The sequence below is a fragment of the Cyclopterus lumpus genome, chromosome 16 (genome assembly GCF_009769545.1).
Source record: "Cyclopterus lumpus isolate fCycLum1 chromosome 16, fCycLum1.pri, whole genome shotgun sequence".
Taxonomy (NCBI): Eukaryota; Metazoa; Chordata; class Actinopteri; order Perciformes; family Cyclopteridae; genus Cyclopterus; species Cyclopterus lumpus.
This window is the reverse complement of record NC_046981.1, coordinates 3,244,264-3,269,192: the sequence shown is the minus strand read 5'-3', so window position 1 is coordinate 3,269,192 and position 24,929 is coordinate 3,244,264. Positions and strand designations below refer to the sequence as shown.

Here is a 24,929-nt window from a genome sequence, read left to right as displayed (position 1 = left end):
TGGCTCTCAACATGGACGAGGAAATGCTTCTTCTCAATTCATATCTTGTAGGCCACCAAAAAAAATTATGTGAATCCTTAGTGACACATATATAATTAAAATAAGGTAAGGCAGGATAGTACGAGTCCTAATTTTGGGTTTCTGGAAACGGCAAAAAAAATATCTGAATTACAGATGATATATATATATATATATATGTATATATATATATATTTATATAAAAATCTTCAGTCCAAATGTTTGTGTGTGTAAAGCCAACTACTGAGGTCTGTGACTTTAGAGTCGATGATAAGATCTCAATAGTTTGTGATTTATGAATAAAAATCAAAAGAACATTTCCTGAAATGAGCATTCATGAAAAAAATAAATAATATAATGCCACATTTGTTTTAAATAAGCATATTTATTTTTAATGGAGTACAAAAATAGAAGCACCCAGTCATTAACATCTCCATCCAGTGGTTATGACACACTATAGGAGTTAATCAAATTAAAAAGGGGGAGGAGCTAATGAAATACACAAAAAGATGACGTGATAAAAAATGTCTTTCCACATCTTCAGAGGTCCGGACTGCAACTTGTCACAACGCTATGAAAAGGTCTGAAGAGCATATTCCTGTTGATTATCACGCTCCCATCGTGCAAAGGCCGTAAAATATGCAGCGATCTGTTGGTTGGTGCATATTTTAAATGGTCAATGAGCCGAGAGAGAGAATACGGAGCATCAGTGCTGTATATTAAAGCTTCTGAGTGGAGCATAAGGCGAGAACTTGTAGGTGTGGATACCTCACACAGCTCTCCATGTAGTGATCAATGCAGACACGTACAGGGTGTTAATAATCATTTATAGTGAAGACGAGCTTCACTTTGAATGTCTCAAAGACGCGGCGGGGAACTGTTGCATTATGGGAGCCGGGAACTGTTGCATTATGGGATCCGGAGCTGCTTCAAGAGATGGGTTAGTGTGCATGAGTTACTCTCTTCAGGCCTGCAGAAGCTGCCCCACCAGGGCGGGGCTCCTGTCCCGGATCAGGACCGACGTGAGCTCGGCGACCCTCGACACCGACCTCTCCCAACGCTCTGCGTCCTGAGAGAGAGAGAGAGAGAGAGAGAGAGAGAGAGAGAGAGAGAGAGAGGTCACGTAAAACCACAGACACTCCTTACGTGGAGAATCCTGCAATAACAAACCGAGACAACAGAGTCGAACGAACTAAATTACTGCAAGGAACAACTTTAAGAAGAAGAAGAAGAAGAAAAAAGAAAAGACGACATCCTGGACTCGGAAGTCCCCACAAGCATGCTTTATCATGAGGTCACACACACACACACACACACACACACACACACACACACACTGATTGAGGATTCCTCTCGTGACTCCCATGTTGTTCCACGTTCAAATCAACAGACGGGAACAATTTACCAAAAAGAGGTGGAGGGCAAAACTCAGTTGTGGTTGTTTTTTGCTTTCGTGAGTCTTCTCTTTCTTCTTCTTCTTTCTTTCCTTCTTCTTCCTTTCTTTCTTCCTTTCTTTCTTTCTTTCTTTCTTTCTTGTTCTCGGCACAATGCACTTTTAATACTTTCCCCTCTACTCCCTACTTTGATTTAGTCTCTTGATGAGGCCTAAAACGACCGGTTTTCCATCTTTGCAGTTCAAGGAGCTTTACTTTTATTATTTGTTTTACTTTTATTATTTATTTATTTTGTTACTTGTTCCTCACGTAGATTTATGCTTCATGCTCTACCTGGACCTTTTTTTAATAAATGGACGGTGGACTTTAATGCATGAGGGAGAACACAACATCATTTTTAAAAAGGGAATCTTTTAAAAGGATTTAAAAGCAAAAAGAAACGGGATATTTAAAGAAAGGCCTGGGATGGATTTTGGTTTCTGCAACGAGCAAATAGCTTCGCATGCGATAGTTCTGCGTTCATAAAACATTAAACTTGCATGATCTGTTAAATTGTCTGTTATTTTCCACAGTTTTTGACAGCTAGTTGTATGCTAAGCTTTTGGCTCTTGCGTGTATTCACAAGGAAAATTGTGCCAGATTTACATTAACTTTAAACAATGGGTCATTGTTTTCATGCTGACCAAAATGTTACCGTTAACTTCCATTAACTGAGAATACGCAGAGAAAGGGTTTAAAGTTCTCAGATAAAAACACGGATTAGCTCCGTCGTAGCGACCTGTCAATCACAAGTAAGCCCCGCCCTAAAGCATCCTCTGCTTTATGGTCTGTTTGACTCTAAATGACCATAATTTACTAAATGAACATCACGCTGTATTGAAGAAGACTTGAAACTAGAGATTGAGACCAAAAACTCATGTTTACAATGTTTACTGAGGGAATACATCAAGAGAAGTAGAGTCATTTATATAGACTTCTATACAACCAGAGGAGTCACCCCCTGGTGGTCAGGAGAGAGAATGCAGCTTTAACACATGAAGCATAGACTTCTATACAACCAGAGGAGTCGCCCCCTGGTGGTCAGGAGAGAGAATGCAGCTTTAAAACATGAAGCATAGACTTCTATACAACCAGAGGAGTCGCCCCCTGGTGGTCAGGAGAGAGAATGCAGCTTTAACACATGAAGCATAGACTTCTATACAACCAGGGGAGTCGCCCCCTGGTGGTCAGTAGAGAGAATGCAGCTTTAACACATGAAGCATAGACTTCTATACAACCAGACTTCAGCACTGGTTGTATAGAAGTACGGTAACTACAAAAGGTCAAAGTTAATGACTAAAGGGTGACAGTTTGGGTCGTTTCTCATTCTTTAAACCCGTTCTCGTCCCCGTTCGACTTACTTTTATCGACGTCGGCATCCATTCAGACTCTTTTAACAGCCGTCACTTTAGCAAAAAGTCGTGACAGTGAGCCGGCATGGACTCCACCAGAGGCCTTTATCACATGTGCCGCTAAGAGATGTCGAAGCATCCGCAGTGACAAACACCTTTTACTTTGTACGGCGTTCTAAAAACACACAACAAAAAAGAAAAGAGGCAGAACCTACGAAAACTGGATCCAAGTTGAAGTGAATTATTACCCAATAAAACGTGATTGGATTCGACTTCACCGACCAATGGGACACCTGAAGGCAGCAGGTTTGCTTAGGAGGGAAACAAAATAGTTTAAGAGGGATTTTCACAAAGCTTTTAATGTCCCAACATCCTCCGAGAGGCACATACGAACATATTATGGAATAAATCCTACTGAAGTGATTTGTGAACATCCCATTTCAACGTATCTTCTGGTCTGGCTTCCAACAGCTTTTTCTGATCACAACTATGTGTCAGATTTAACGTATTTGGAGGCGAAAACAATCTCTCACTCTCTTTCTCTCTCTCCATCTCTTATCCGAACTTCACCCGGCCAGCTCCGCTGTGCAGGAACGTGACGGGAACGAGACGAGGTGCGAGAGCGATGAGCGTGGAATCGGGCCTGAACCGTCGGTTGATGGAGAGCCGGAGAGAGACCCCTGGATCCTGAAGTACCCGGAGCACTCGTCCCCCTAATCAGAACCAGCGCAGGGGGGGAGTCGGATGACATGGACTTTCCACACACACACACACACACAGAAGGGGGAACTGGAGTACAGATCGGCTCCGGCCTCCTCGCTGATTAAAGCAACGAGGAGGAAGAAAAAAATGGAAGATGGAATCAAAATATGAATGCGTTTGAATGAGCGCCAGAGGCATTTCTCCGTCAGCTTCTACGGCCTTTTCTTAATCTGCCATTTAGATCTAAAACTGGCCCAAAATCTTTTAAAAAAGGGATCAAAAGGAAAACGGAGCAGCGAGGCTTTCCTGTTTTTCCTTGAGGGTGCTCGTACCCCCCCCCACAAAAAAAAAACTGCATTGTTCTGCGGGCTTTAAAAAAAAAAAAAAAATCACAAGTACGAGGAGCTCCAGCTCATCCTGCGAGGCCGGCGACCCACAGCCCCTCGGAAACGTGGGAAAGGTTTCATCATCGGCGAAATCGGCGATAAAAATAAATCAATCAAAGCGTCTAATTGCATCTTTTCATTGTTTGAACAGCGTCAGCAAAAAATGGGATCAAAAGCATTCCTCCGACCGTTATCTGAAATAAATGACGTCTTCCCACGGAAAAAGTATTTTGAGATGTTACATGTGGAGGAGCTAAAGCGCCATGTGGGGGGGTGGGGGGGATGATGAATGTGACCAGCACGATCGTCGCTCGACTACCACCCAAGTGCACTGACGAAAGTCCCGATAACCCCCCCCCCCCCCCATATTGAAGACAGCTACGGCGATCTAACCACAGTTAATGACTCCATTACAGGGGTCTGTTTTTCTTACGGAACAAAACAAAAACACACACTTTGGGGTTTTTTTTTTGCGCACGAGAAAAAGAAAAAGTCGAGATCACCAAGGAGGATCAAAAGTTATAAGCCCCCAACCCCCCCCCCCCCCCCCCCCCCCCCGTCTGAGCCTACCGCCGCTGAATTATTTCCACCCCCGAGATATGCGGCCTTTGAAATATGAATCATGCTTCATATAAAAAAATTTATTTTTAAAAAGAACGGCATTCTTAAATCAAGTGGTCGCCTGCACAGTGGAACGCAAATACGGCTTGAGCTCTTCATCGACTCGTGGCACAGCTTTAAGTCCTCACAGCCGCCACTCGGGCTTCAAATGTGGTCGAGGAGAAGAAGACGAAGACGTGGGTGGAATTACTGAAGCAACAAATTCCAAAAGGCTTCAGAGATATTTACATATCTGACCGCTTTCAGGCAGAAATCTATAATCCGGGCTCGTGAACCCGATTGATCAGCGTGCAAAAGGTCTGCAGAGCGTCGCATCTCCTTCTCTTGGACACGCCAGATTAAAAACCCCGGAGCGACGGCATCGCCGAGCCGTTGGAGATGAGAGCAGATTCACAATATTTTTCTTCACAGGGACGTTGGAGCTCCTCACCTGTTCACGGGGAGGAATTCATCCTCTCGTGTTCCAGAGACAGAAAAAAAAACAAAGTCTGCTCTAAAAAAAAGAGATTCGACGTATACACATCATCAGACATAATGTTCCACTTCATAATAATGAATAACTGCCCCCAAAAATCCCTGCTCGCAAGCCAAAAGTAACATAAATGTATTAGTGGAAGGGACCATCGGCGTGTTGAATGGGAAAGCGACACATTAACAGGGTTTTTTCCTCCTCTGCTCCATCCATTCCCGACACGTTCCACCACATTTATAGAAGGATATATGAACTGGTATCGGGAGGGGGGGGGGGGGGGGGGGATACCACTGGGTACGAGTCATCGTTGGGTGTTTATGCTCTTCGTGCACCCAGAACCTGGACCGCAGTCCAAAAGACTATAAGTCGTATTATGAAAAGTAAGTGGCGGCGTTGTTTTAATGCGTAAAACAAAAAAGTATAAATCGTTCGACCCGGGCAGTGACTACGACGCTCTCGATCACTCCCATGTGTGTGTGTGTGTGTGCGCGTGTGCGTGTGTGTGTGTGTGTGTGTGTGTGCGCGAACACATGCGAAGGCCTCGTTATTCCCAAAACTGACGACCGCAACTTTATGGAATGGAACTTCAATCATTAGCTTCTATTTTTGCTTACCGTTTTTAAAAAAAAAAAAGAAAAGAAAAAGGAGGATTTTGACAAGAGGCGACAGGTCTTTGAAACGCAGAAAAGTGGGGGTGGGGGGGAGGGGGGGGGGGGGGGGCAGGAAAAGCTTCAGCGGACCACACACACCAAACTCTCCCTTTAATGCCACAGTAAGAATCCCCCTCTTTCTGCCACACAAGAAGAACCTGCTTTTGAAGAGCGTTGAGGTTTCAGGCCATTAAGGCCCCGTTAACGGTGACGATGCGTACGCCTCTCTCTCTCCCTCTCCCTCTCTCTCTCTCTCCCTCTCTCTCTCTCTCTCCCTCTCTCTCTCCCTCTTTCTCTCTTGAAACGCCAAGAGGGCCGCTGGGTCCTAATTGTGAAGAAAAGAAGAAAAAAAACAGCTCATGGAAAAGCTTGAGCCGAGAGAACTGGAAACGGTCGTTAAGAGCCACACCAGCTACCATCACCGAGGTGGCCAACGGCATTTAGTGCTTTTTACGGCCTCTTTTTGTTCCTTCTTTTCTTTTCTTTTTTTCTCCTGTTTTTCACAGCCCTCATGTTGCATCCTCCACTTGAGGGCAGCAGCATTACTAGCAATGAGGGCCGACTGCATTGTCTTTTAACGCTAAATCTACGTGAACTGAGCGTCACCCCAACTTCTTCCCTTTTTTTAATAGATGAGGTAATGAGGAAACAAAACTCTCCCGAAATGACCCCTGGTGTTGAATCCCGAGTGATACAATACTGCTTAAAGTCGGGAGAGGGGATAGTGTTTCAGAGCTTCTGACAGCTCGTCCCCCCCCCCCCAAGACTGGGGTATTGTGGTGCCGCTGCCCTCCGTGTATCACCGGAGACAGGAAGTAGCTCGGGGGGCCACAGGTCCAATTACTGGCCCGGTCCAAAAAGTCTGTTTAGAGCACATTAATCTAACACCGCTAAAAAAAAAAAAAGGTGGTGCAGAGACTCATTTAGTGCGATGGAGAACGGAGCGAAAAAATGCACCGTTTAACATCCACGTCCCCCCTTTTTTAAAATATATATATATATTTTTCCCTGCATTGACCCTTCAGCCGCTTGTTCCAGGTATATTATACGTGGGAACCATTAAAAAAAGGCAAAAAACCAGAGAGTCCACGGCACGCTGGAGCCATTCTAGATGCCTTCTGCATCGTTTCACACGCAAATTCAGTCTGACATGTTGTTTGGAGACATCCTCCATCCAAATAAAAAAGAAATGTGGGGTTTGGATAACGTTTGGCTTCGGCGGCGATACATCCAGCAATGAATCCTCAAATGCAACAAGTGAAAGAAGTTATTTTGAAGAATATATTTAGTATTGCAGCTTTTCCTCTAGCTTCCATCCCGAGGGGACAGCGACGGGAGCATTAGTTCGTACTTCTGGGAATGTGTTTTATTGGAGGTGTTTAGTGTCCCCGGCTGCATGTCTGTGCCTCACGTCATCTGAAAAGGGGGTCAAAATGGAGGAAAAACAAAGAAGTCTGCACCCCCCCCACCCCACTTTAGTGAACTCCCTCAAGACTCAAAACTCTTTTGCATTGATGAACTGCTTTTCAGACCCCATTGAGAGAACGACCGCGTCCACACAACACTTTCACGGTACGCTGGCAAAGCGCTGTCAACGCGGGTTTCCAAAATATCCTGCGTAGGAGGGGGGGGGGGGGGGACTCGTTCCGCTCTCCAGAGAAGTCAAACCCCTGAATGGGACATCGAGGGGGGGTTGTATTTCCGCTCACATTGAGAACTTGTATATATATATATTTTTTAAACGTGGTCTGGTGAGTGACGGCTTTGTTTGAATTCAACTTGCCGAAAGACGCACGCCTCAAAACAGTGAGCGGAACAATGGCTCTTTGGTGGGGGAGGTATGAAAGCATGAAGGCATGGGTGGGATTTATGAACTGGGACAGACCAAATCCCACATGCGGTGAGAAAAAGAGACACAAAAATGCACACACACACACACACACACACACACACGGATGCCTCATTTACTTATCACACTGTATCCCTTACACACCGACCAAGGGAAGCCAAATACGGTCTGCGTCCCGGGCCTTCGGAGGTCAGGTGCACGAGTATTTCAAGCAATGTGCGCGTCGCGGCCGAGGCTTAGTGCCCCCACCTCCACGCTTAACGCAAGCACGAGATCGTAATCGCGAGTCGTCCGGGAGCCAAACACACAAGGGTAGGTGCAACACTGTGTTGTTTTTTTTGTACTGCTGTCAAAATATCGGTGTACCGCAGACTAAACATCGGGAGGGGGAGGGGGGGGAGAAACCAGACGGAGTGTGAGAACCAGAAAGGGGTCCGCTACGAGAAAAAAAAACTTTTTCACACGACACTTCGTGAACCTGGAGATTCATTTCGAAGACGTTTAAATACCAGGTTTACGTTCTTTAATCCCACCTTCTGTGGAAGAGCGCGCGATCGAAGACGCGCGATCGAAGAGCGCGAGATCGAAGACGCGAGATTGAAGACGCGAGATCGAAGACGCGAGATCGAAGAGCGCGAGATCGAAGACGCGAGATCGAAGACGCGAGATCGAAGAGCGCGAGATCGAAGAGCGCGAGATCGAAGACGCGAGATCGAAGAGCGCGAGATCGAAGAACGCGAGATCGAAGAGCGCGAGATCGAAGAGCGCGAGATCGAAGACGCGAGATCGAAGACGCGAGATCGAAGAGCGCGAGATCGAAGAGCGCGAGATCGAAGAGCGCGAGATCGAAGAGCGCGAGATCGAAGAGCGCGAGATCGAAGACGCGAGATCGAAGACGCGAGATCAAAGACGCGAGATCGAAGAGCGCGAGATCGAAGAGCGCGAGATCGAAGAGCGCGAGATCGAAGAGCGCTAGATCAAAGACGCGAGATCGAAGACGCGAGATCGAAGAGCGCGAGATCGAAGAGCGCTAGATCAAAGACGCAAGATCGAAGACGCGAGATCGAAGACGCGAGATCGAAGAGCGCGAGATCGAAGAGCGCGAGATCGAAGAGCGCGAGATCGAAGACACGCGATGGACGCAGCGAGTCGACCGGCCATTCGCCGTATCCGAAGGATCACGAATCGGCCTCCACTTTATGAAGATGAGGGTCCGTGAATCTCAACAAAAAAAAAAAGGCATCACACGGATCAAATATGAATCAAGACCGGCCTCGAATGTTTTATTCTTTTCCCCCGAAACATATTTTGGGGTTTGTTGGGAGACGAGGATTTCAGATCAAATACAAACTCATTCCAATAGTTCGGCTTGTTGAGCCGTGACGGAGGCGTACGGGTCCTCCCGAGCGGATACGTTCACCAGCCTTTCGCTAAACGCTTTGTGCCATCTGGTGCCGTTTCCCCTGGTCCGAATCCACCGTGATCTATTTTCCAAACCGCACCCAGTCAGGCAAGCATGTGTACCCCCTCCCTCCCCCTTCGCAAACAACAAGCACAGGCAGAGCAGGAAGGTGAGCGCAGCAGAAAAAACAAATCTCTGGTGAGAGCCTGTTGACTTAAAGCGTAATCCCCACAGAGCCGGGTTCACCCGCAACAGGACCCGGAGAGATGGAAGATAAACTGGAACCAGGACTCCTGTGGGTGGTCAGAAACAGCTCAAAAGTGGCAAAACAAACACCAAACACACACACACACACACACGTGTGTGTTTTTGCCCCGTTCGCTTGAGTGATTGAATGTTTACCAACCGAATGTGAAGCGCCGGCTCACATTAATCCTCCGTAGAGAACTCTATAAACACCGATTCTCTCTCGTCATTTTCCAAAGAGTCGAGTCGAGTCCCGACCGGCTGCGCTCGCCGGTCTATTGTTTTTTCTTCTCTTTAATCTAAGAAATCAAAAAAGCTGAGTAAACACCGCTTCGGTATGTCGAATTCCTCGAGCCAAACTCCGGCGGTCAAGTTTCGCGCATACCGACATCTGGAGCGCCATCGGTGCTGGAAGATCAAGCTTGATACCCTGCACATGTTGAGGCAGCCTCAAATACATCACTACTGGGGGGGGGGGGGGGGGGATCCCCAGGCTTCTGTCTGTATGGAGATGTCAGGGTTCCTCCAAGGAAGCCAATTGCTCTCGTCCACATTTCCAGGGGAGGGGGGGGGATCTTCGATAAAAGTTAAAGATCAGAAAAAGGACAAGTGTGGGGGGGGTTTTCTAAAAATGTTTCGATTACCTCATCGGACACATTTCATACCGTTAAGTTTTCCTTAAGTTCGTCCCTGAAAATACGTCGTTTTGGAGGCGGCAGAGACGGCCGCCATCCCTCGCCATCCCTCGACCTCCCTCCTCCTCTCTCGACCTCTCTCGACCTCCCTCGACCTCTCTCGACCTCCCTCCTCCTCTCTCGACCTCTCTCGACCTCCCTCGACCTCTCTCGACCTCTCTCCTCGACCTCCCTCGACCTCTCTCCTCGACCTCCCTCGACCTCTCTCCTCGACCTCTCTCCTCGACCTCCCTCGACATCCCTCGACCTCTCTCCTCGACCTCCCTCGACATCCCTCGACCTCTCTCGACCTCCCCCCTCCTCTCTCGACCTCTCTCCTCGACCTCCCTCGACATCCCTCGACATCCCTCGACCTCTCTCCTCGACCTCCCTCGACCTCCCTCGACCTCTCCAAGGTACGAATGCATCGGCGTCACAGCAAGAGACGCGGCCGGCTGCTGGTCGGGTTTCGCCCGTCAGCCACGCTGGAGCTGCGTATGTCGCCCCGATAGAAATTAAATAAATTAAAATAAAGTGTGGACAAAGACCTCTGGAGAAATCTTTTTTTTGCCCCTTGGCGCTTTCATTTAGAAAATTCCCCAGGAGTGTGCAATTCATTATTTACAGTAAATTAACTAGAAAGGGGCCAGATTTCAGTTTATAAACTCACTTAAACACTCTTTCTAGCCCATAATAGCTCTACGGTCAGGACGGAAATGTCTACTCGGTCCAACACATTTTCATGGCTTCGGTGTAAAAATGTTCTATATATATATATATATATATATATATATATATATATATATATATATATATATGTTCTATATATATATATATATATATATATATATATATATATATATATATATATATATATATATATATTCATGTTCCCCAAAATGATGAATTCCACGGACATTGGTGCTCGTCTAGCGCCACCAGCAGGACAAAAATAAAAAACATTTAAATTTGTCCATTCATTTGGTTCATGAACCAAATATCAGCCTCAACATAACTGGGCGCCAATTAGCAAATATTAGCATGCTAACAACACGCTACGCTACGCTGGTCATTAAAATATCCGAGTCAGAGTTTAGCTCCAGTTGGCGCGTTGCCAAAATGGCGGAACACCAAAACCATAACCAAATTAAAAAAAGGACAACGTGAGATCGCCCCGCGGCTGTTATAAGATGGTAATGTAGCCGATATGCTAACGCGTGTTAGCCTCAACAGCTGCAGCGGTCGCATCCATATTCAGGTTAAATAACGATCTTTTACGCGGCCTGACCTCCCTTGACCCCCCCAGCCGAGGGTGCAACTCCACGAGTGTCACCGCGAGAGCTCCTCGTGTTCGGTTTCACCCGTCTGCCTTTCAGACCTCTGAACAGGTAGAGGAGAATAGAGCTATAGAGTCCTCTCCTTTTCTTCCCCCCTCCTCCTTTCTCTCTCTCTCTCTTTTCTTCCGGCTAATCTCTTCTCAGGTTTAGGATTCCCGGGTCCGGGCTCTTTGAGGAGGAGGAAATATGGGGTTGGGTAAACATCAGGGCTCTCTCTCCACTGCGGGGATTACAACGGCCATATATCACCGTGACAACTCCCCTTTCAGCGGATGACAAGTCGCCAGGACCCTGCGCGAGGAGGGATCCGATGACGCCGATGGCGTGCACCGTCACCGTTATTCACAACACGGAGGAGTCGGTTCACGAGGATCCGGTGCCGATGTTTGGCTCGTGGGCATCTTCCCCCGAGGGAACAAACACGAATAAACGGAAAGAGGCGCTACAAAAGTGCTTTGATCGCCACGTCCTTTTCTTCTTCTTCTTCTTCTTCTTCTTTTCCAGAGTCTCCTCTTCCTCCTCCAAGGAGGACGCATTGTGCCTTCAGCATTCCTCATTTGAGAGGATGCACTTCTTTTTTTCTTCTTTTTCTTATATCCAAAAAGACACATCAGTAAAAAGGTCAATGAGGTGGATCGTTTTCCCAACTTCTCTAGTTCCATGCACTCATGCGTTCTCTCTCTCTCTCTCTCCGTCAGAGGTTAAAATTAGATTGGCCGAATGGCCGTACTTTTTCCGAAGAGGTGTGTGTGTGTGTGTGTGTGTGTGTGTGTGTGTGTGTGTGTGTGTGTGTGTGTGTGTGTGATGCTTAACGAGAGGCGAGGGACGCGTGAACGAAGGTCGTTCTTCTCACTGGTGTCACGTCGGAGCAGAGAATGAAATCGTTTAGGGAGGAACACTCAAGAGTTCACGTGGAACTTTAACGAGGTAACAGACAAAGTCTGCGTGTCATACTCAGTTTTTGGTGGTAGTGTTTAAGCACCAGAGTCTGTTTAGAAGACCTGGTCCTGGTTCCCTCCAGGGGGTCTAGCCGGATCTGGGTCCGTCCACGACGGGCCGGTTGCTTCCACGCTGGAGTCTTAAGAGTTAATAATAATAATAATAATAATAATAATCTCAGCGATGCTCTGGTAGTTCCTATCGAGGCCGTTTTCATAACCAGTTCAAAGCTCCTCTTAGTAAAAGAACCACCATGTTCTAATTGCATTAAAAAACATCTAAATCACCTTGAAAACATAAACAAAGAGACACAAGAACCGCTATTTTGGGACTTGTAAAAACATCGGAAAATGTTTTGCTGGATTCGAAATATTTCCAGTAGCATGCAGCTCTGACTGTAATATTAAAGTATTAAAACCAGGCAGCCGCATGTGTTGGTAATGATACTCTAAACATTGTTCATTCATAAAGACAGAACACCTAAAAACACAAGCCAGCTTAAAACCAGAGCACATTCCTCATAATATTCAGCATTTCTACAATGAAGTTCAACAACTAACTTGTTCTTTCAGTATTCTGAAGCATTGCGGGTGGCGACGCTTCGTTCACCCTTCAAACCTCATCGCAGAAAGTGCTTTTAAATTATATAAAAATCAAGATCATTGCCGATATCTTTACTTCTATTCCTACAAAAATGCACTTCCCTTCCCAGTTAGTCAGAACACAGTTTTGTTCTGTGGCAACGTCCTTTTTGGGGAAAGTTTTTTACATTTTTTCTTTTTTTAAAGTGTTGATTTTGACATGAACACTTTCAAAAGTTTCATTTTGAGCTAACTTTATTATTTTTTTCGACCTTAAAACAAAAACAAAAAGGCAGATCCACTCATTCCTTTCACAATAAAAGCACCCTGGACGTGTAGTATTTCACAGGAGTCGGTGCATGAGTACACACACACACACACACACACACACACACACACACACACACACACACAAATTAACTGAGTTTATTGATACAAAGTGACCCGTCAAATGTCAAAAGGAAGAACACATAAATAAAAGGACTTCCAAACATGTGATCCCGGCTGTTTCGTCTTCATGTGCCCAATCTGAAAAATTAACAACATCAGGATGTGGGAAAAAAAAAAAAAAAAAATTGTTTTACGGTTCACGTCGGGTCCGTTTTAACTAAAGCAACAAACACCGTGGACAAGAAACAAAAAAGCAACACTTTGTGTGCAGGATTATTTCCTGCCGTCAGATCTTTTTTAACATTTTTTTTTCTTGTTAAATGAAAAGCCAAAGAAATAAAACCAACTTTGCGAAGGCGCTATTCATACGTAGTGTAACAGACAAGAGGAAGTGTTGGCAGCCGTCTCCGCATGTATGAACAAAGCCATCTGGGAGGAATTATCCTCATTATAACAAATAACTAAACAGTGATTTACACAAGTAACAAGAAGCATCTTATCTCGGTGCTTCTACGATTGATGTGACATTTTAAAAAAAAGGCCGACGGCGCCGTGAATATTCAGCATCCCGTCTTTGGTTTGCACCCCAGGGCGTCCGGCCCAAATGTTGAGATTTGACGCGACGGCTTTGGTAGCGAGAATCCCGAAACTTGGATGAATTATTCCATTTTATATAATCCGATAATTACTGGAGCAGTCGGTTTGTGGATTTCAAGTCAACCGCATCCAACCCCCGATGACCCCCCCCGATGTTCCCTCAGCAGCCGATTCCCATGACACACGGCATAACTGAGGAGGCACGACCGCAGACTGCGACGAGGGAGTGGACGTCGCCATTTGTCGTATACGACTCTGCGAGCGACCTGTCAATCACAGTAAGCCCCGCCCTAAAGCATCCCCTGCTTTATGGTCTGTGTGACTCTAAATGACCATAATTTACTAAATGAACATCAGGCTGTATTGAAGAAGACTTGAAACTAGAGATTGAGACCAAAAACTAATGTTTACAATGTTTACTGAGGGAATACATCAAGAGAAGTAGAGTCATTTATATAGACTTCTATACAACCAGAGGAGTCGCCCCCTGGTGGTCAGGAGAGAGAATGCAGCTTTAACACATGAAGCATAGACTTCTATACAACCAGAGGAATCGCCCCCTGGTGGTCAGGAGAGAGAATGCCGCTTTAACACATGAAGCATAGACTTCTATACAACCAGAGGAGTCGCCCCCTGGTGGTCAGGAGAGAGAATGCAGCTTTAACAGATGAAGCATAGACTTCTATACAACCAGAGGAGTCGCCCCCTGGTGGTCAGTAGAGAGAATGCAGCGTTAACACATGAAGCATGGACTTCTATACAACCAGAGGAGTCACCCCCTGGTGGTCAGGAGAGAGAATGCAGCGTTAACACATGAAGCATAGACTTCTATACAACCAGAGGAGTTTAGACTTAAAAGCGCCTCCTTTTCATCCCTCTGGCGTTCAGTTGGAACAACACCACGCAACGCATACGTCGGAAGGTGAAAAGTTTACACCCTGCCCTCTTAAACAAACTTGCGGGCACACATTTATTCCCGCTACTACATGTACTGTTCTCAAGCCCCCCCCCCCCCCCCCCCCCCACACACACACACACGTGTGATAAAAGACGGCAACCTTGCCTGCAGCATAAAAAGCATGACCAAAGTCGCTGGAACGAGACGCTTGAAAGACATCCCCCTTTGTTTAGTTTGGCCTCTCTTCAGGAAGAGAGCTTACCTTTGACGGATGGAGCTGGATGCCGTAGAGGAGAATATTTCGGAGCTTAGCGGCCGAGGACAGGTCCATGACCGCCGCCGCTCTCCCGCTGACGGACAGCTCATCGGAGTCGCTCATATGCACCTATGAAAACAAAAAGCCACGGCGCCCGATCAAACGCTCGCCAATAAAAAGGATCTCTTACAAGAGCGTCAATTATACCTTTCAGCTTATTGTTCACGCAGGCGTTTTAAACATGTTGCAACTCAACAGGCCCGTTTGTCTAAGAGAAGCTCTGCAGCAGGAGGTTGATGCACGGTCGCGTCTGGAGGATGATCCTCTAATTCAGCCGTAAATCTGAAGGGTCTCCTGTGGTTTGTTTCCCCCTCATTAGAGCAGCGTGATCCAGACGCATCCGGGTTCGCGTTACCGCGTCATCCCGATTTCCACAACCCGCCGTCAGAAACTTTAACCCGGGATTTATTCACCGCTATTATTTTGGAGATGTATTCTTTTGCAGCAGAGAGACGCACTGGTCTGGAGAATCGTTTAAAAATGTGTCTGAACGTGCAATTATTATTATTAAGTGTGCCGTCAACGGGTGATGTTCAGTTTGAAGATGCTACGAGTCGTCTGAAATACTGAATGACTGCTCCAAAATACAAACTGACACATCAGTTAACCAAAAACGTTGCGACTTTAAGAGTTAAAATAAAGGATAAAACTATCTAAGGAACTTTCCAGGATATTTGTGTCACCGTGGGTTAATGTATACAAAAAGATCTTAAGGTATTTAAGAAGGGGACGTCACCCATCGGTATGTGGACTGCGTTTTTGAAGCCTCGAGTTCGGCATTTTGGCCGTCGCCATCTTGCTTTTTTTTTTTTTTGCAACCAGAAGTGACACAAGAGGGCGGAGCTACACACGACTGAAACAAGACTTTTTTTTTTTGCTTCAACTAAAATGTTGGTTGCGAAATGTAAATGGCAAAAGAACACCGACGCCATCTCTGCGTTTTTTAAACTTTAAACTTTAAATTGTTTAAACTTTAAATTGTCCCCGGTTGCCAATGTAAGTCCTTTGCAGTCATTATGAAGTAACTCTAGACAGACAAAATGTAAAAACAAATGGAGACTTTTAGTACTTTCTACAGTGCATGTTTGGCTATTTACAACAAGAAAATACATTATGATATTTATACAGCGACTACTACAGAGTATAATAACAGAAGATGTTACGCGTCATCTAAAACATGAGATTTCTCTGGAGGCAGTTCCTCATTATGAGAGCATGATGGCTTTTTAAATAGCCTCACGGGACATCCACCATAGAAGAAGATAAATAATAATTAGGAGCCTCTAAAGACCAGAATGAAATCCGTCCACGAGACAACGGCAACACTCAATGTAACCATTGATGCACGACACGGTGTCCCAATATAAAAGACAACAATAAACAAGGTAGAGTTCACCATTGCACATTTACAATGAGCACTTAACAACAAAAAGGAAAGGATTCATTTAGTTTCTTTTGTATATTAAGAGTGTTCGTAACCTCTCAAACTCAGTTTCACCCTTAAAATAAATGCTAACGCTGTATAAAAACCCGATAATTGTTGCTCGGTGGTTAAACTGTCATCCAGAAATGTGTTTGATGGGTCCCGACATGTTGTTTTAACCCGCCAATTACCAAGAAAAGTTAAAAAAACTCCTGGAACAGATTTAGGCCCAACAATTCGAGACATAAGGTGCCAATATCAACAACATCTTTTGGTTGACTCCGTTGCTCAAGGCCATAGCGTTGTTTGTTTAATCTTAAATGTTTGTTTGTTTTCCTTGTTATTGGGACACGTGTGTGTGAATGTGTGTGTTCGCTATATTATCACACACACACACAGTGTTTACAGCCTTTCTAGCTCGTGTGCGTGTATGCAAGCTGACGATATAGCGAACACACACATTCACAAGCTAGAAAGGATGTAAACACTGTGTGTGTGTGTGTGTGTGTGTGTGACATTTCCAGTGATCAAGGGATCACTAGGGACTCGATCCCACTAAAACCCAGCTTCAGTCTGTGTGATTACGTGTGTGTGACATTTACAGTGATTGAGACTTGTTTCCCTCTGTCGGGAATTATTATTATTATTATTATTATTATTATTATAGGTTTTTGGAACTTGTACAGAAAATTAAAACCTGTAGAAAGTGCAGATTCTTGACTTTTAGAACTTTGTCTTCATTAAATAGAAACAGAGCTATTAATCTCTCAGCTGTTTAGTACATATTGTGTTTGCATGTATACAGACATACTAATTTTATATTCTAGATAGACGTAAAAGTATGTCTGATAGTCATAAAATAACTCCCAGGAAGTGTTTTCTTCACTTCTGTGTTAAATAAGTACGATTTACACAGACGCTCATTTAGAGTCGTGTACTAATGAGACCTGCTGCTGCATGACTAACGTCTTCATTGGGAGGCCAGCGTACCAAACACAAATCAAGGCAGTGGTTTAAAATCGTGTCGTTTGCCTTTTATTAAATTAAATTAGATTAGTTTCACAGACTTTCCAGTTTTCTGTTGGCCTCGTTACAGTTTTATCTGGGCGCCGGTCCAAAATAAAAAGAGAACTTGAGATCGTCTTTTACTCTTTTCTTCCCGTATGTATTCATTCTCCTTCACTGGTTTACAGGACCTCAAAGACAACAACAAGGAGTCCGGGTGACCCCCTTTTGGGTCCAGACGCCCACAATAATTCAACAACTACAGGTTGAATGGCCATGAAATTGACGGCCTTCTACGGACTTTGACCTTTCACCTGGGAGCCGCCACGGAGGTTCATTTTTTGTGGTTTTTGGAGTGAAAAATTAGGTACAAGTATTCATGAGGTTTAGTTGGGCAGTATGAACTCACCCAAATGACAACCAGCGGGTGGAGAAGAGCCCGATTCGCTGCCTCCAACTCCGTCAGCAACGCTTCCACTTCAGACGGGCGAGAAGGACCCACCTGGAGGAAACCAAAAAACGAGATAAGAACCAGTGAAGCCTCTAGAGAGAGTCTGCACCCTCCTTTAGCCAGAACAGATGGACATTCACATGTTTTAATTACAACTCACAGAAACCAGGATGAAGTTCCCCTCCTTCGCCAGACACCTGGCGTTTTCTCCCCTCAGATCTGGGACGACTTCCAGCTCCTGCGAGACAAGAGACGGCCCGATGTTAAATACGCAGATGACATTCCGCTTGTTGCGGGGATCTTGACGGATGACGCTTGAAGCGAGAGCGGCGGCCGTAACGCCGCCCTGGCGCTCCCGAGGTCGAGTGACGGATTGGACTTCAGGGTCGAGAGGCTTCTGGCTTTTCTTTCAGCCACTTCTTCAATCATTCGGCGCGAGAGCAGAACCACCTGCTTCTCCTGCCACGGCAGAGTTTTTGTAAGGGATTATAAATCGATCCGAATACAAAAAAAAATAAAACTTCCATCCACCGTAATCAGAGGCTTGTTAGAGCCAAATGGAGGAGATTAAAACTTTTCTGGGCTACTTCTGAACTCCGTACGCGGCGACCGGACACGAGCCAACTTAAAATGTCATTACGCTGATGTCATTAAATTGAGCCAAAAAGGCCGACGTAAATATGGCCAAGATCTGCAAAATCCTTCTTCTTTTTTTTTTTTTAAATGCACCGGGACATTTCGGTCCATCCACGTTGCCGTGCCTCTTAATTACAGCCCGATCCGAACACTTTCACACACGCAGGAAATAAACATGTACAGTTAAAACAACAGGAGCGCCGTGAATCTGGAAACGCTGACGGGGAACACATGTCGGGAGGGTTAATTGGTCCTGAAAGATAACTGGCTTCGAATCATTTCAGTCCGAAATGCAGGGTATAAAAGATTTTTTTTTTGTTTTTACATGATCTAAACCAGGCTGGGCATGAAATCTCAGAATGGGAATGTTTATTTAAATGTCGGCGTTCGCCTGGAGAGCCAAAAGGAGCCCCGACGACCTCAGAGCTCGGCACAGCAGCGACACGTGGAAATCCATTTTAAAACGTGTTTTAAAAACACTAAAATATCGCATTAAAAAAAAACAAAGAACTGACATATCTATAAAATTGGTAGGGTTCATCTTCTGGAGACCATGAATGTCTTTTATGGCAAAGCATCCGGAGTTGTCATCCTGGGAGCTGCGCTGCCAGACAAAAAGATTAAATATTTAAGCTTGCAGGCGGCGTCCCGATGGGGGAAAAAAAAAAAAAAAAAACAGACATTGTATTTACCACATTTAAAAAACCAAAAAAAAGGTCACGTCTACACACGATTAAACTTTTTTTTGGGTAATTGCTAGCTTTAATTCTGAACCCGTTACTCATCTTTATCCGTGGCTTTATATTGTGATTTATACCCCTATTTTTGGCAAAGATTACCATCCCTTGCCTCTAGACCAGCAATATAATATAATATAACCATAATAATAATAAACGTCTTCTGCGATCAAACGGTTATTTCTGGCCACAACGCAAGAATTCATACGTTTAATTATGACAATTTCACACAAATATCTTAATAGGATAAACTGATGAAGTGATGACAGGAAGATAAAAGGGTTGAAAAGAAGTTCACGTGTGTCAAAGTGAAGGAAAAGTTCATTTTTGTATATTTTTTTCATCAACTGACAACGTTTTTCCTCTTGTTATTTCCTCCTGTAAGCCTGGTCTTAAAACCCCTCTTCCACTCTTCTTTCATCTCTCCATCTATTCTTCCTCCCTCCCTCCCCAAGTCTCTGAGGGAGGATGTATCTGATTCCCGAACGCACGCACACACACACACACACACACACACACACACACACACACGCACACACACACCTGAGCGCAGACTGGAAACGCTCCAAAGAGAGACACCGACTCCAATCCGTCTCCCCAGTCCACCGCTCGACACCGGCTGATGAAGGACTTGGAGCGAGTTTAAAAGGAGGACGGCCTGTTTGGATCATGGAGACGTGTAAACCCCCCCCCCCCCACACACCCCCCCACACACACACTGTCAACACCAACACGGGGGGGATTGATATCTACATCAGGACGATCCGGGGGAACACGTTTCTATACGTGAAGCCATGTGTGGGCGATTTGTCTGCTCTGGAGATGAGGAACAGGTGATGAAATACGAGGACAGCATGTCACACACACCTGGACGACCTGATCCAGGACAAAGGACAGTTCTGGAACCGTGAAATAAACTAGTTGTTTTCCTTTGGCAAACTGTTGCAGTCTTTACGTGAATGTCTGAAATGTTCATAATTAGCTAATTATGTTAGGGCCAAAAAAAAAAACACGTGTTCAGTGAGGTCAGATTTAAACCGGTTCAATCCTCGGACGCGGGTGGACGTTTGTGCCGAATTTGACGATATTCGCTGAAGGCAGTCGTGAGATATCAGGAGAACGGGACATCCCGGACTTCTAGAAGAACGCTTTAACACCTTTTAGCCCATTTTACAGTCCGTCCGTCACTCGTACTGGTTTCCATCGTCTATTAGGGAACATTTGACATTAAACGGAGGATGTTTGCAACACGGGGGACTTTGAGGAGCCCCCCTCCCTCAGAATAAATGAAATGAAAAGTAGATTAAAAGTGAAAAAGGGGGATGGATGTGAACCCTGGGAGCGTGTCGAGACTGAGCAGAGGTGGAAGGAGGATGAGGAGGAGGAGGAGGCGGCGAGAGCTCATCGCCAAACACTCAATTAATCAGGCAAACTCCCGCAGTGCGGAGAACACGACCATCTGCTCTCCTGTGAGAGGTGGAGGTCGGGGGCGGAGGGCGAAAACAAGGGGTGGGGGGGAGGGGGTACGTTGATGCCACAGACAGGCGCCATTAGAGGGTCTGACCGCGGATGGCAAGTCTCACCGCCCGGGGGGGGAGGGGGGCTTAGGAACTCACGTTGGAGGAGTTTGTCGTGGGAAAAACCGTCATCGGTTAAACATCCGAGCGGACGCACTCTTACCGTGCCGAGGGCGCCGACAGCCTCCCGGAGGGCGCCGGCCAGCGCGGCGCCGCTCGCGGAGCCACCGGTGATGACGCAGGCCGACCGCGACAGAGCGTCTGCAGGAGAAAGACACGTTAAAAATAATAAAGAAAAAGGTCCTTTTAATTCAACTTTACACACATAGTTAGCTGTGAACAAACATTGTCCAGAAAAACTGAATTGTGGGGAAATAATAAGTAAAAAGGTGAATACTGCGATGCAGTAAACTACCTGTATTTAAAATATATCATTCAGAACATATGAAAGGGGGATGAAGCAATGCATTGATCTGCTTCTCCTATTCCCCTTTGGTTGACTATTCACAGCAACAGAGGGCTGCAGGGATCACATTTTTTTTTTTTCACATTGGATTTTGGATAAAAGCAAAATGTGGCGAAACACAAGTTTGTGATAATGACGTGTTTTGTTCAGCTCGATAATCTTCACAAATCAACGCCACCACTGAGCTGCATGACGTCTCATCGTTTACAACAACCGCCCCCTGAAGACGCTACTTCATGTGGTAGAAATAAAACATTAAAAAAAATTCTCTCTAGCTCGTGTTAACCACAGAAGTATTCTCATGCACGTAACCATAAACATAAAAGAAATAAAGAAGAAACAAGGTCGTTGACAAGGTCGTTTCCGGGCTTTAAAAAAGGACTCCTTCGTGTGGAGAAGAGATTAGAGGAAAGCGTTCGCTAGAAATAACCGTTTAAATGTTTGAAGAACCCGACAGCGCTTCGGGCTTTCGGCTTCGGGGGCGTGAAGAAAGTGGAACAAAACACGTTGCCATAGCAATTCATCCTAAAATTGATTTAAAAAAGATGCGCATTGTGTTTTTATGGGCTTTTTTACGCGATTTGGATCCGAATTAACCAAATGTTTCGTCACACAGTTGACAAAACAAAAACATAAAAAAGGTTTAAGAACGTCGAGTTCAGACGTCGACCCGTCGGAGCAACAGCTGCACGGAACTGAGGACCTCCAGGACGGCCGCCTCACTTAAAAAGTCATCTATTGTTCACACACACACACACACACACACTGAAACACACAACAGTTCCTCTAACTGACAGATGTGAGAACTTTTCTTCCACGTCGCCTCTCTTTAAAAAAAAAAAAAAACACACACACACACACAATGAATTCCTTCACATCAGCGGCTCTGGATGATAATCACCGTGCCGCTTACGTCAGCGTCAAACAGGTAACTGTTGGTCCAGGTGCCGGTCGGGGGTGAAATACCGGAGCCGTGTTTAATCCCACGTCTGATTGTGACGCCGTCGTTTTGTCCCGACTTGCTGAACAAAGAATTCCCCTCCCTTCTCAGTGGAGACAGACGCTCCTCGTTTCTGACCATTTAACCGGCCTGAGAAGACCTGCCGCCTCCAACCTTTCACGTGTACATGGAGCCATCGTGTGTGTGTGTGTGTGTGTGTGTGTGTGTGTGTGTGTGTGTGTGTGTGTGGAACATAAAGAAGGTAGAATTCACCTTTGATGATGGACTCCGCGGCAGCTAAATCCCGTTTGTAGGTCACCTGGAGGACAAAATGAGTTTTTTTTTAAAAAAGGATCAAATTCATCTATCGAGGTGTCTGGCCATGCAGGTAGTTTTGATTACAGGTGCCAAGGTTTTGAGACGTCTGAGGATAACTTACCTGAGCAAATACGCCGAAAGACGGACGGAATTTTATTTGGGTTCTTCAAAGCGTTGGAAAAGGCTAAATTAATTAAAGGTTTGGTGTGACGAGAAAAAAGGAAAATACCCTTTTCCTTGACAAACACGGGAAAGTGTTTTGTCTCTTCAAACCTTTTGAAGAGACAAAACAATAATAAATAACAAATAATCCAACAACATGATTCCACTGCAAGACCTTTTATCAGGTGGACCGGGAACCATTTCAGAAACTCTGGAACAGTTTTGTCTAAAAAGGGCTCTGGAAAGGGCTCTAAAAGGGCTCTAAAAAGGGGGTCTAAAAAGGGCTCTGGAAAGGGCTTAAAAGGGCTCTGGAAAGGGCTTAAAAGGGCTCTAAAAAGGGCTCTGGAAAGGGCTTCAAAAAGGGCTCTAAAAGGGCTCTGGAAAGGGCTCTAAAAAGGGGCTCTAAAAAGGGCTCTAAAAGGGCTCTGAAAAGGGCTCTAAAAGGGCTCTAAAAGGGCTCTGAAAAGGGCTCTAAAAAGGGGCTCTAAAAAGGGGCTCTAAAAAGGGCTCTAAAAGGGCTTCGGAAAGGGCTTCGGAAAGGGCTCTGGAAAGGGCTCTGGAAAGGGCTCTAAAAAGGGGCTCTGGAAAGGGCTCTAAAAAGGGCTCTGGAAAGGGCTTAAAAAGGGCTCTGGAAAGGGCTCTAAAAAGGGCTCTGGAAAGGGCTCTAAAAGGGCTCTAAAAAGGGCTCTGGAAGGGCTCTAAAAAGGGCTCTGGAAGGGCTCTGGAAAGGGCTCTGGAAAGGGCTTAACAAGGGCTCTGGAAAGGGCTCTAAAAGGGCTCTGGAAAGGGCTTAAAAAGGGCTCTGGAAAGGGCTCTAAAAGGGCTCTAAAAAGGGCTCTGGAAGGGCTCTAAAAAGGGCTCTGGGAGGGCTCTGGAAAGGGCTCTAAAAGGGCTCTAAAAAGGGCTCTAAAAAGACTTAAAACATCTCCGACGCTTTGAGAACCACAAACAAAATTGCCGTCCATTTCACCGCCGTGAAGAGCCCCGGCACACAAAACCGCCCCCCAAAAAAAACTATTTTCACGGCTTGATAACAACGAGTCTAACGAGAAAAATATGCCTTTTGTGTAATTTTGGGGCGAAGTGACCTGTTGGAAGCCAAAAAGCTACGTGATCTGACAAGAGGGTTTAAACTCACATTTAAACTAACTTCTACACGCTAATCCTGGATGTCACATTCAATCTCTTGGCACTTCCTCTTGCCTTCAAGTCCTGAGCTTTTGTTTGTGCCCATATGATAAATCAGCAGCCCCCCCCCCCCCCCCCCCTCCCCCCGGGCCCCCGGCGAGCTCACCTTCCACAGTGTTGGCGGCCCCTGGATGAGCTTGGCATTGGTGCCACAATACTGCAGAGCCAGATGGAGACACTCGGTGCCAAACTCAAAGTCTGACTCACTGCACTGCAGAGGGGGGGTGGGGGGGGCACAACAGAGAGGAGAGGCTGTTGACAACTGTTTATATGGAGGTACATCGTGTCGTTCACACACACAATCCAGGAACTTCGTTTAAAAATGGAGCTAAATGGAGCTAAATGGAGCCAAATGGAGCTAAATGGAGCCATTTTGCATGGCAATCATGCCGATTGGATCAGGAATATATCCAAACCCAATAAGCCTCCCGTGGACCAACCGACGTCATGCAAGTGGCCACGATGATTAAAATATATATAGAACTCTGGATTTTTAGGCCTTTATCTCTCTGGCGTTGCTTCTTTGTTTACTCGAGTCTCGCTCTAAATGCCTTCACAGCGTTACCCACAGGCACTCACGTACAGTGTGGCGCTTTAATTTTGATCGTAAAAAAAATAAAAAAGCAGTAAAACTCGTAAAACTTTTTGTTCCAGCGCTTTTATTTCCCCTCGTTTTTCAAGCCACGCTTCCACGGCTCGTTAGGAGGTGAGAACGTCTTCTGGTAGATGGAGAAGCAGCTGCAATAAATGCTGTTGTATAAACTTGAATTATTCCCTGGTTAACACTTTCCTACTTTCAAATCAGGGTACTAATGAATTCACTTAAAAGCTGAATTAATAGATGTTTTTTTTTCGAGGTGGAAGCGGCTAAATAAATAAAAAAAAGGTTGTGCCGCACGGCGTTATTAATGTCTGCCGAGTCTTAAGCTTCCAGGGACGAATCAACACATTTACGACTGTTAATCCGACTCCACCTAAATGTGGCATGTCATTTCAGTGCCCTCTCGCTCTCTCTCTCTATTTTCCAGCGGCGCCCTTGTTCACATTTGTTCCACAGACTAATGGGAATATATTAACGTGGCGTTTTTCCTTTCCCCCCCCCCCCCCCCCCAGACGCAGTGAAGACGATGGCGCCCACGCCGCCAGCTCCAACACAGAGGAACCCCTGCAGGTTCTGGCACATCAGCTGAACAATGAAACCGTCGTGACGTACGAGTCCTTTG

At 45.6% G+C, this 24,929-nt stretch overlaps 1 protein-coding gene across 4 annotated transcripts in view; it reads right to left on the bottom strand.

Moving 5' to 3' along the window:
- Positions 1-389: 389 nt before the first annotated feature.
- crppa (CDP-L-ribitol pyrophosphorylase A) overlaps positions 390-24,929 on the bottom strand; it is a 30,122-nt gene continuing 5,582 nt past the window's right edge. For 2 of the 4 annotated variants that reach the window (XM_034553674.1, XM_034553676.1), the window contains 7 exons: positions 23,813-23,917; positions 22,312-22,357; positions 20,796-20,893; positions 17,903-17,980; positions 17,701-17,793; positions 14,810-14,932; positions 390-1,087 (listed from right to left, as the gene is read on the bottom strand). In XM_034553674.1, the coding sequence (XP_034409565.1) occupies positions 983-1,087; positions 14,810-14,932; positions 17,701-17,793; positions 17,903-17,980; positions 20,796-20,893; positions 22,312-22,357; positions 23,813-23,917 (648 nt within the window). In that variant the 3' untranslated portion in view covers positions 390-982. Of the gene's footprint in view, positions 1,088-3,051; positions 3,517-10,726; positions 13,191-14,809; positions 14,933-17,700; positions 17,794-17,902; positions 17,981-20,795; positions 20,894-22,311; positions 22,358-23,812; positions 23,918-24,929 lie in introns of those variants that run through there. The other 2 variants (XR_004611231.1, XM_034553675.1) reach the window with 2 other exon arrangements.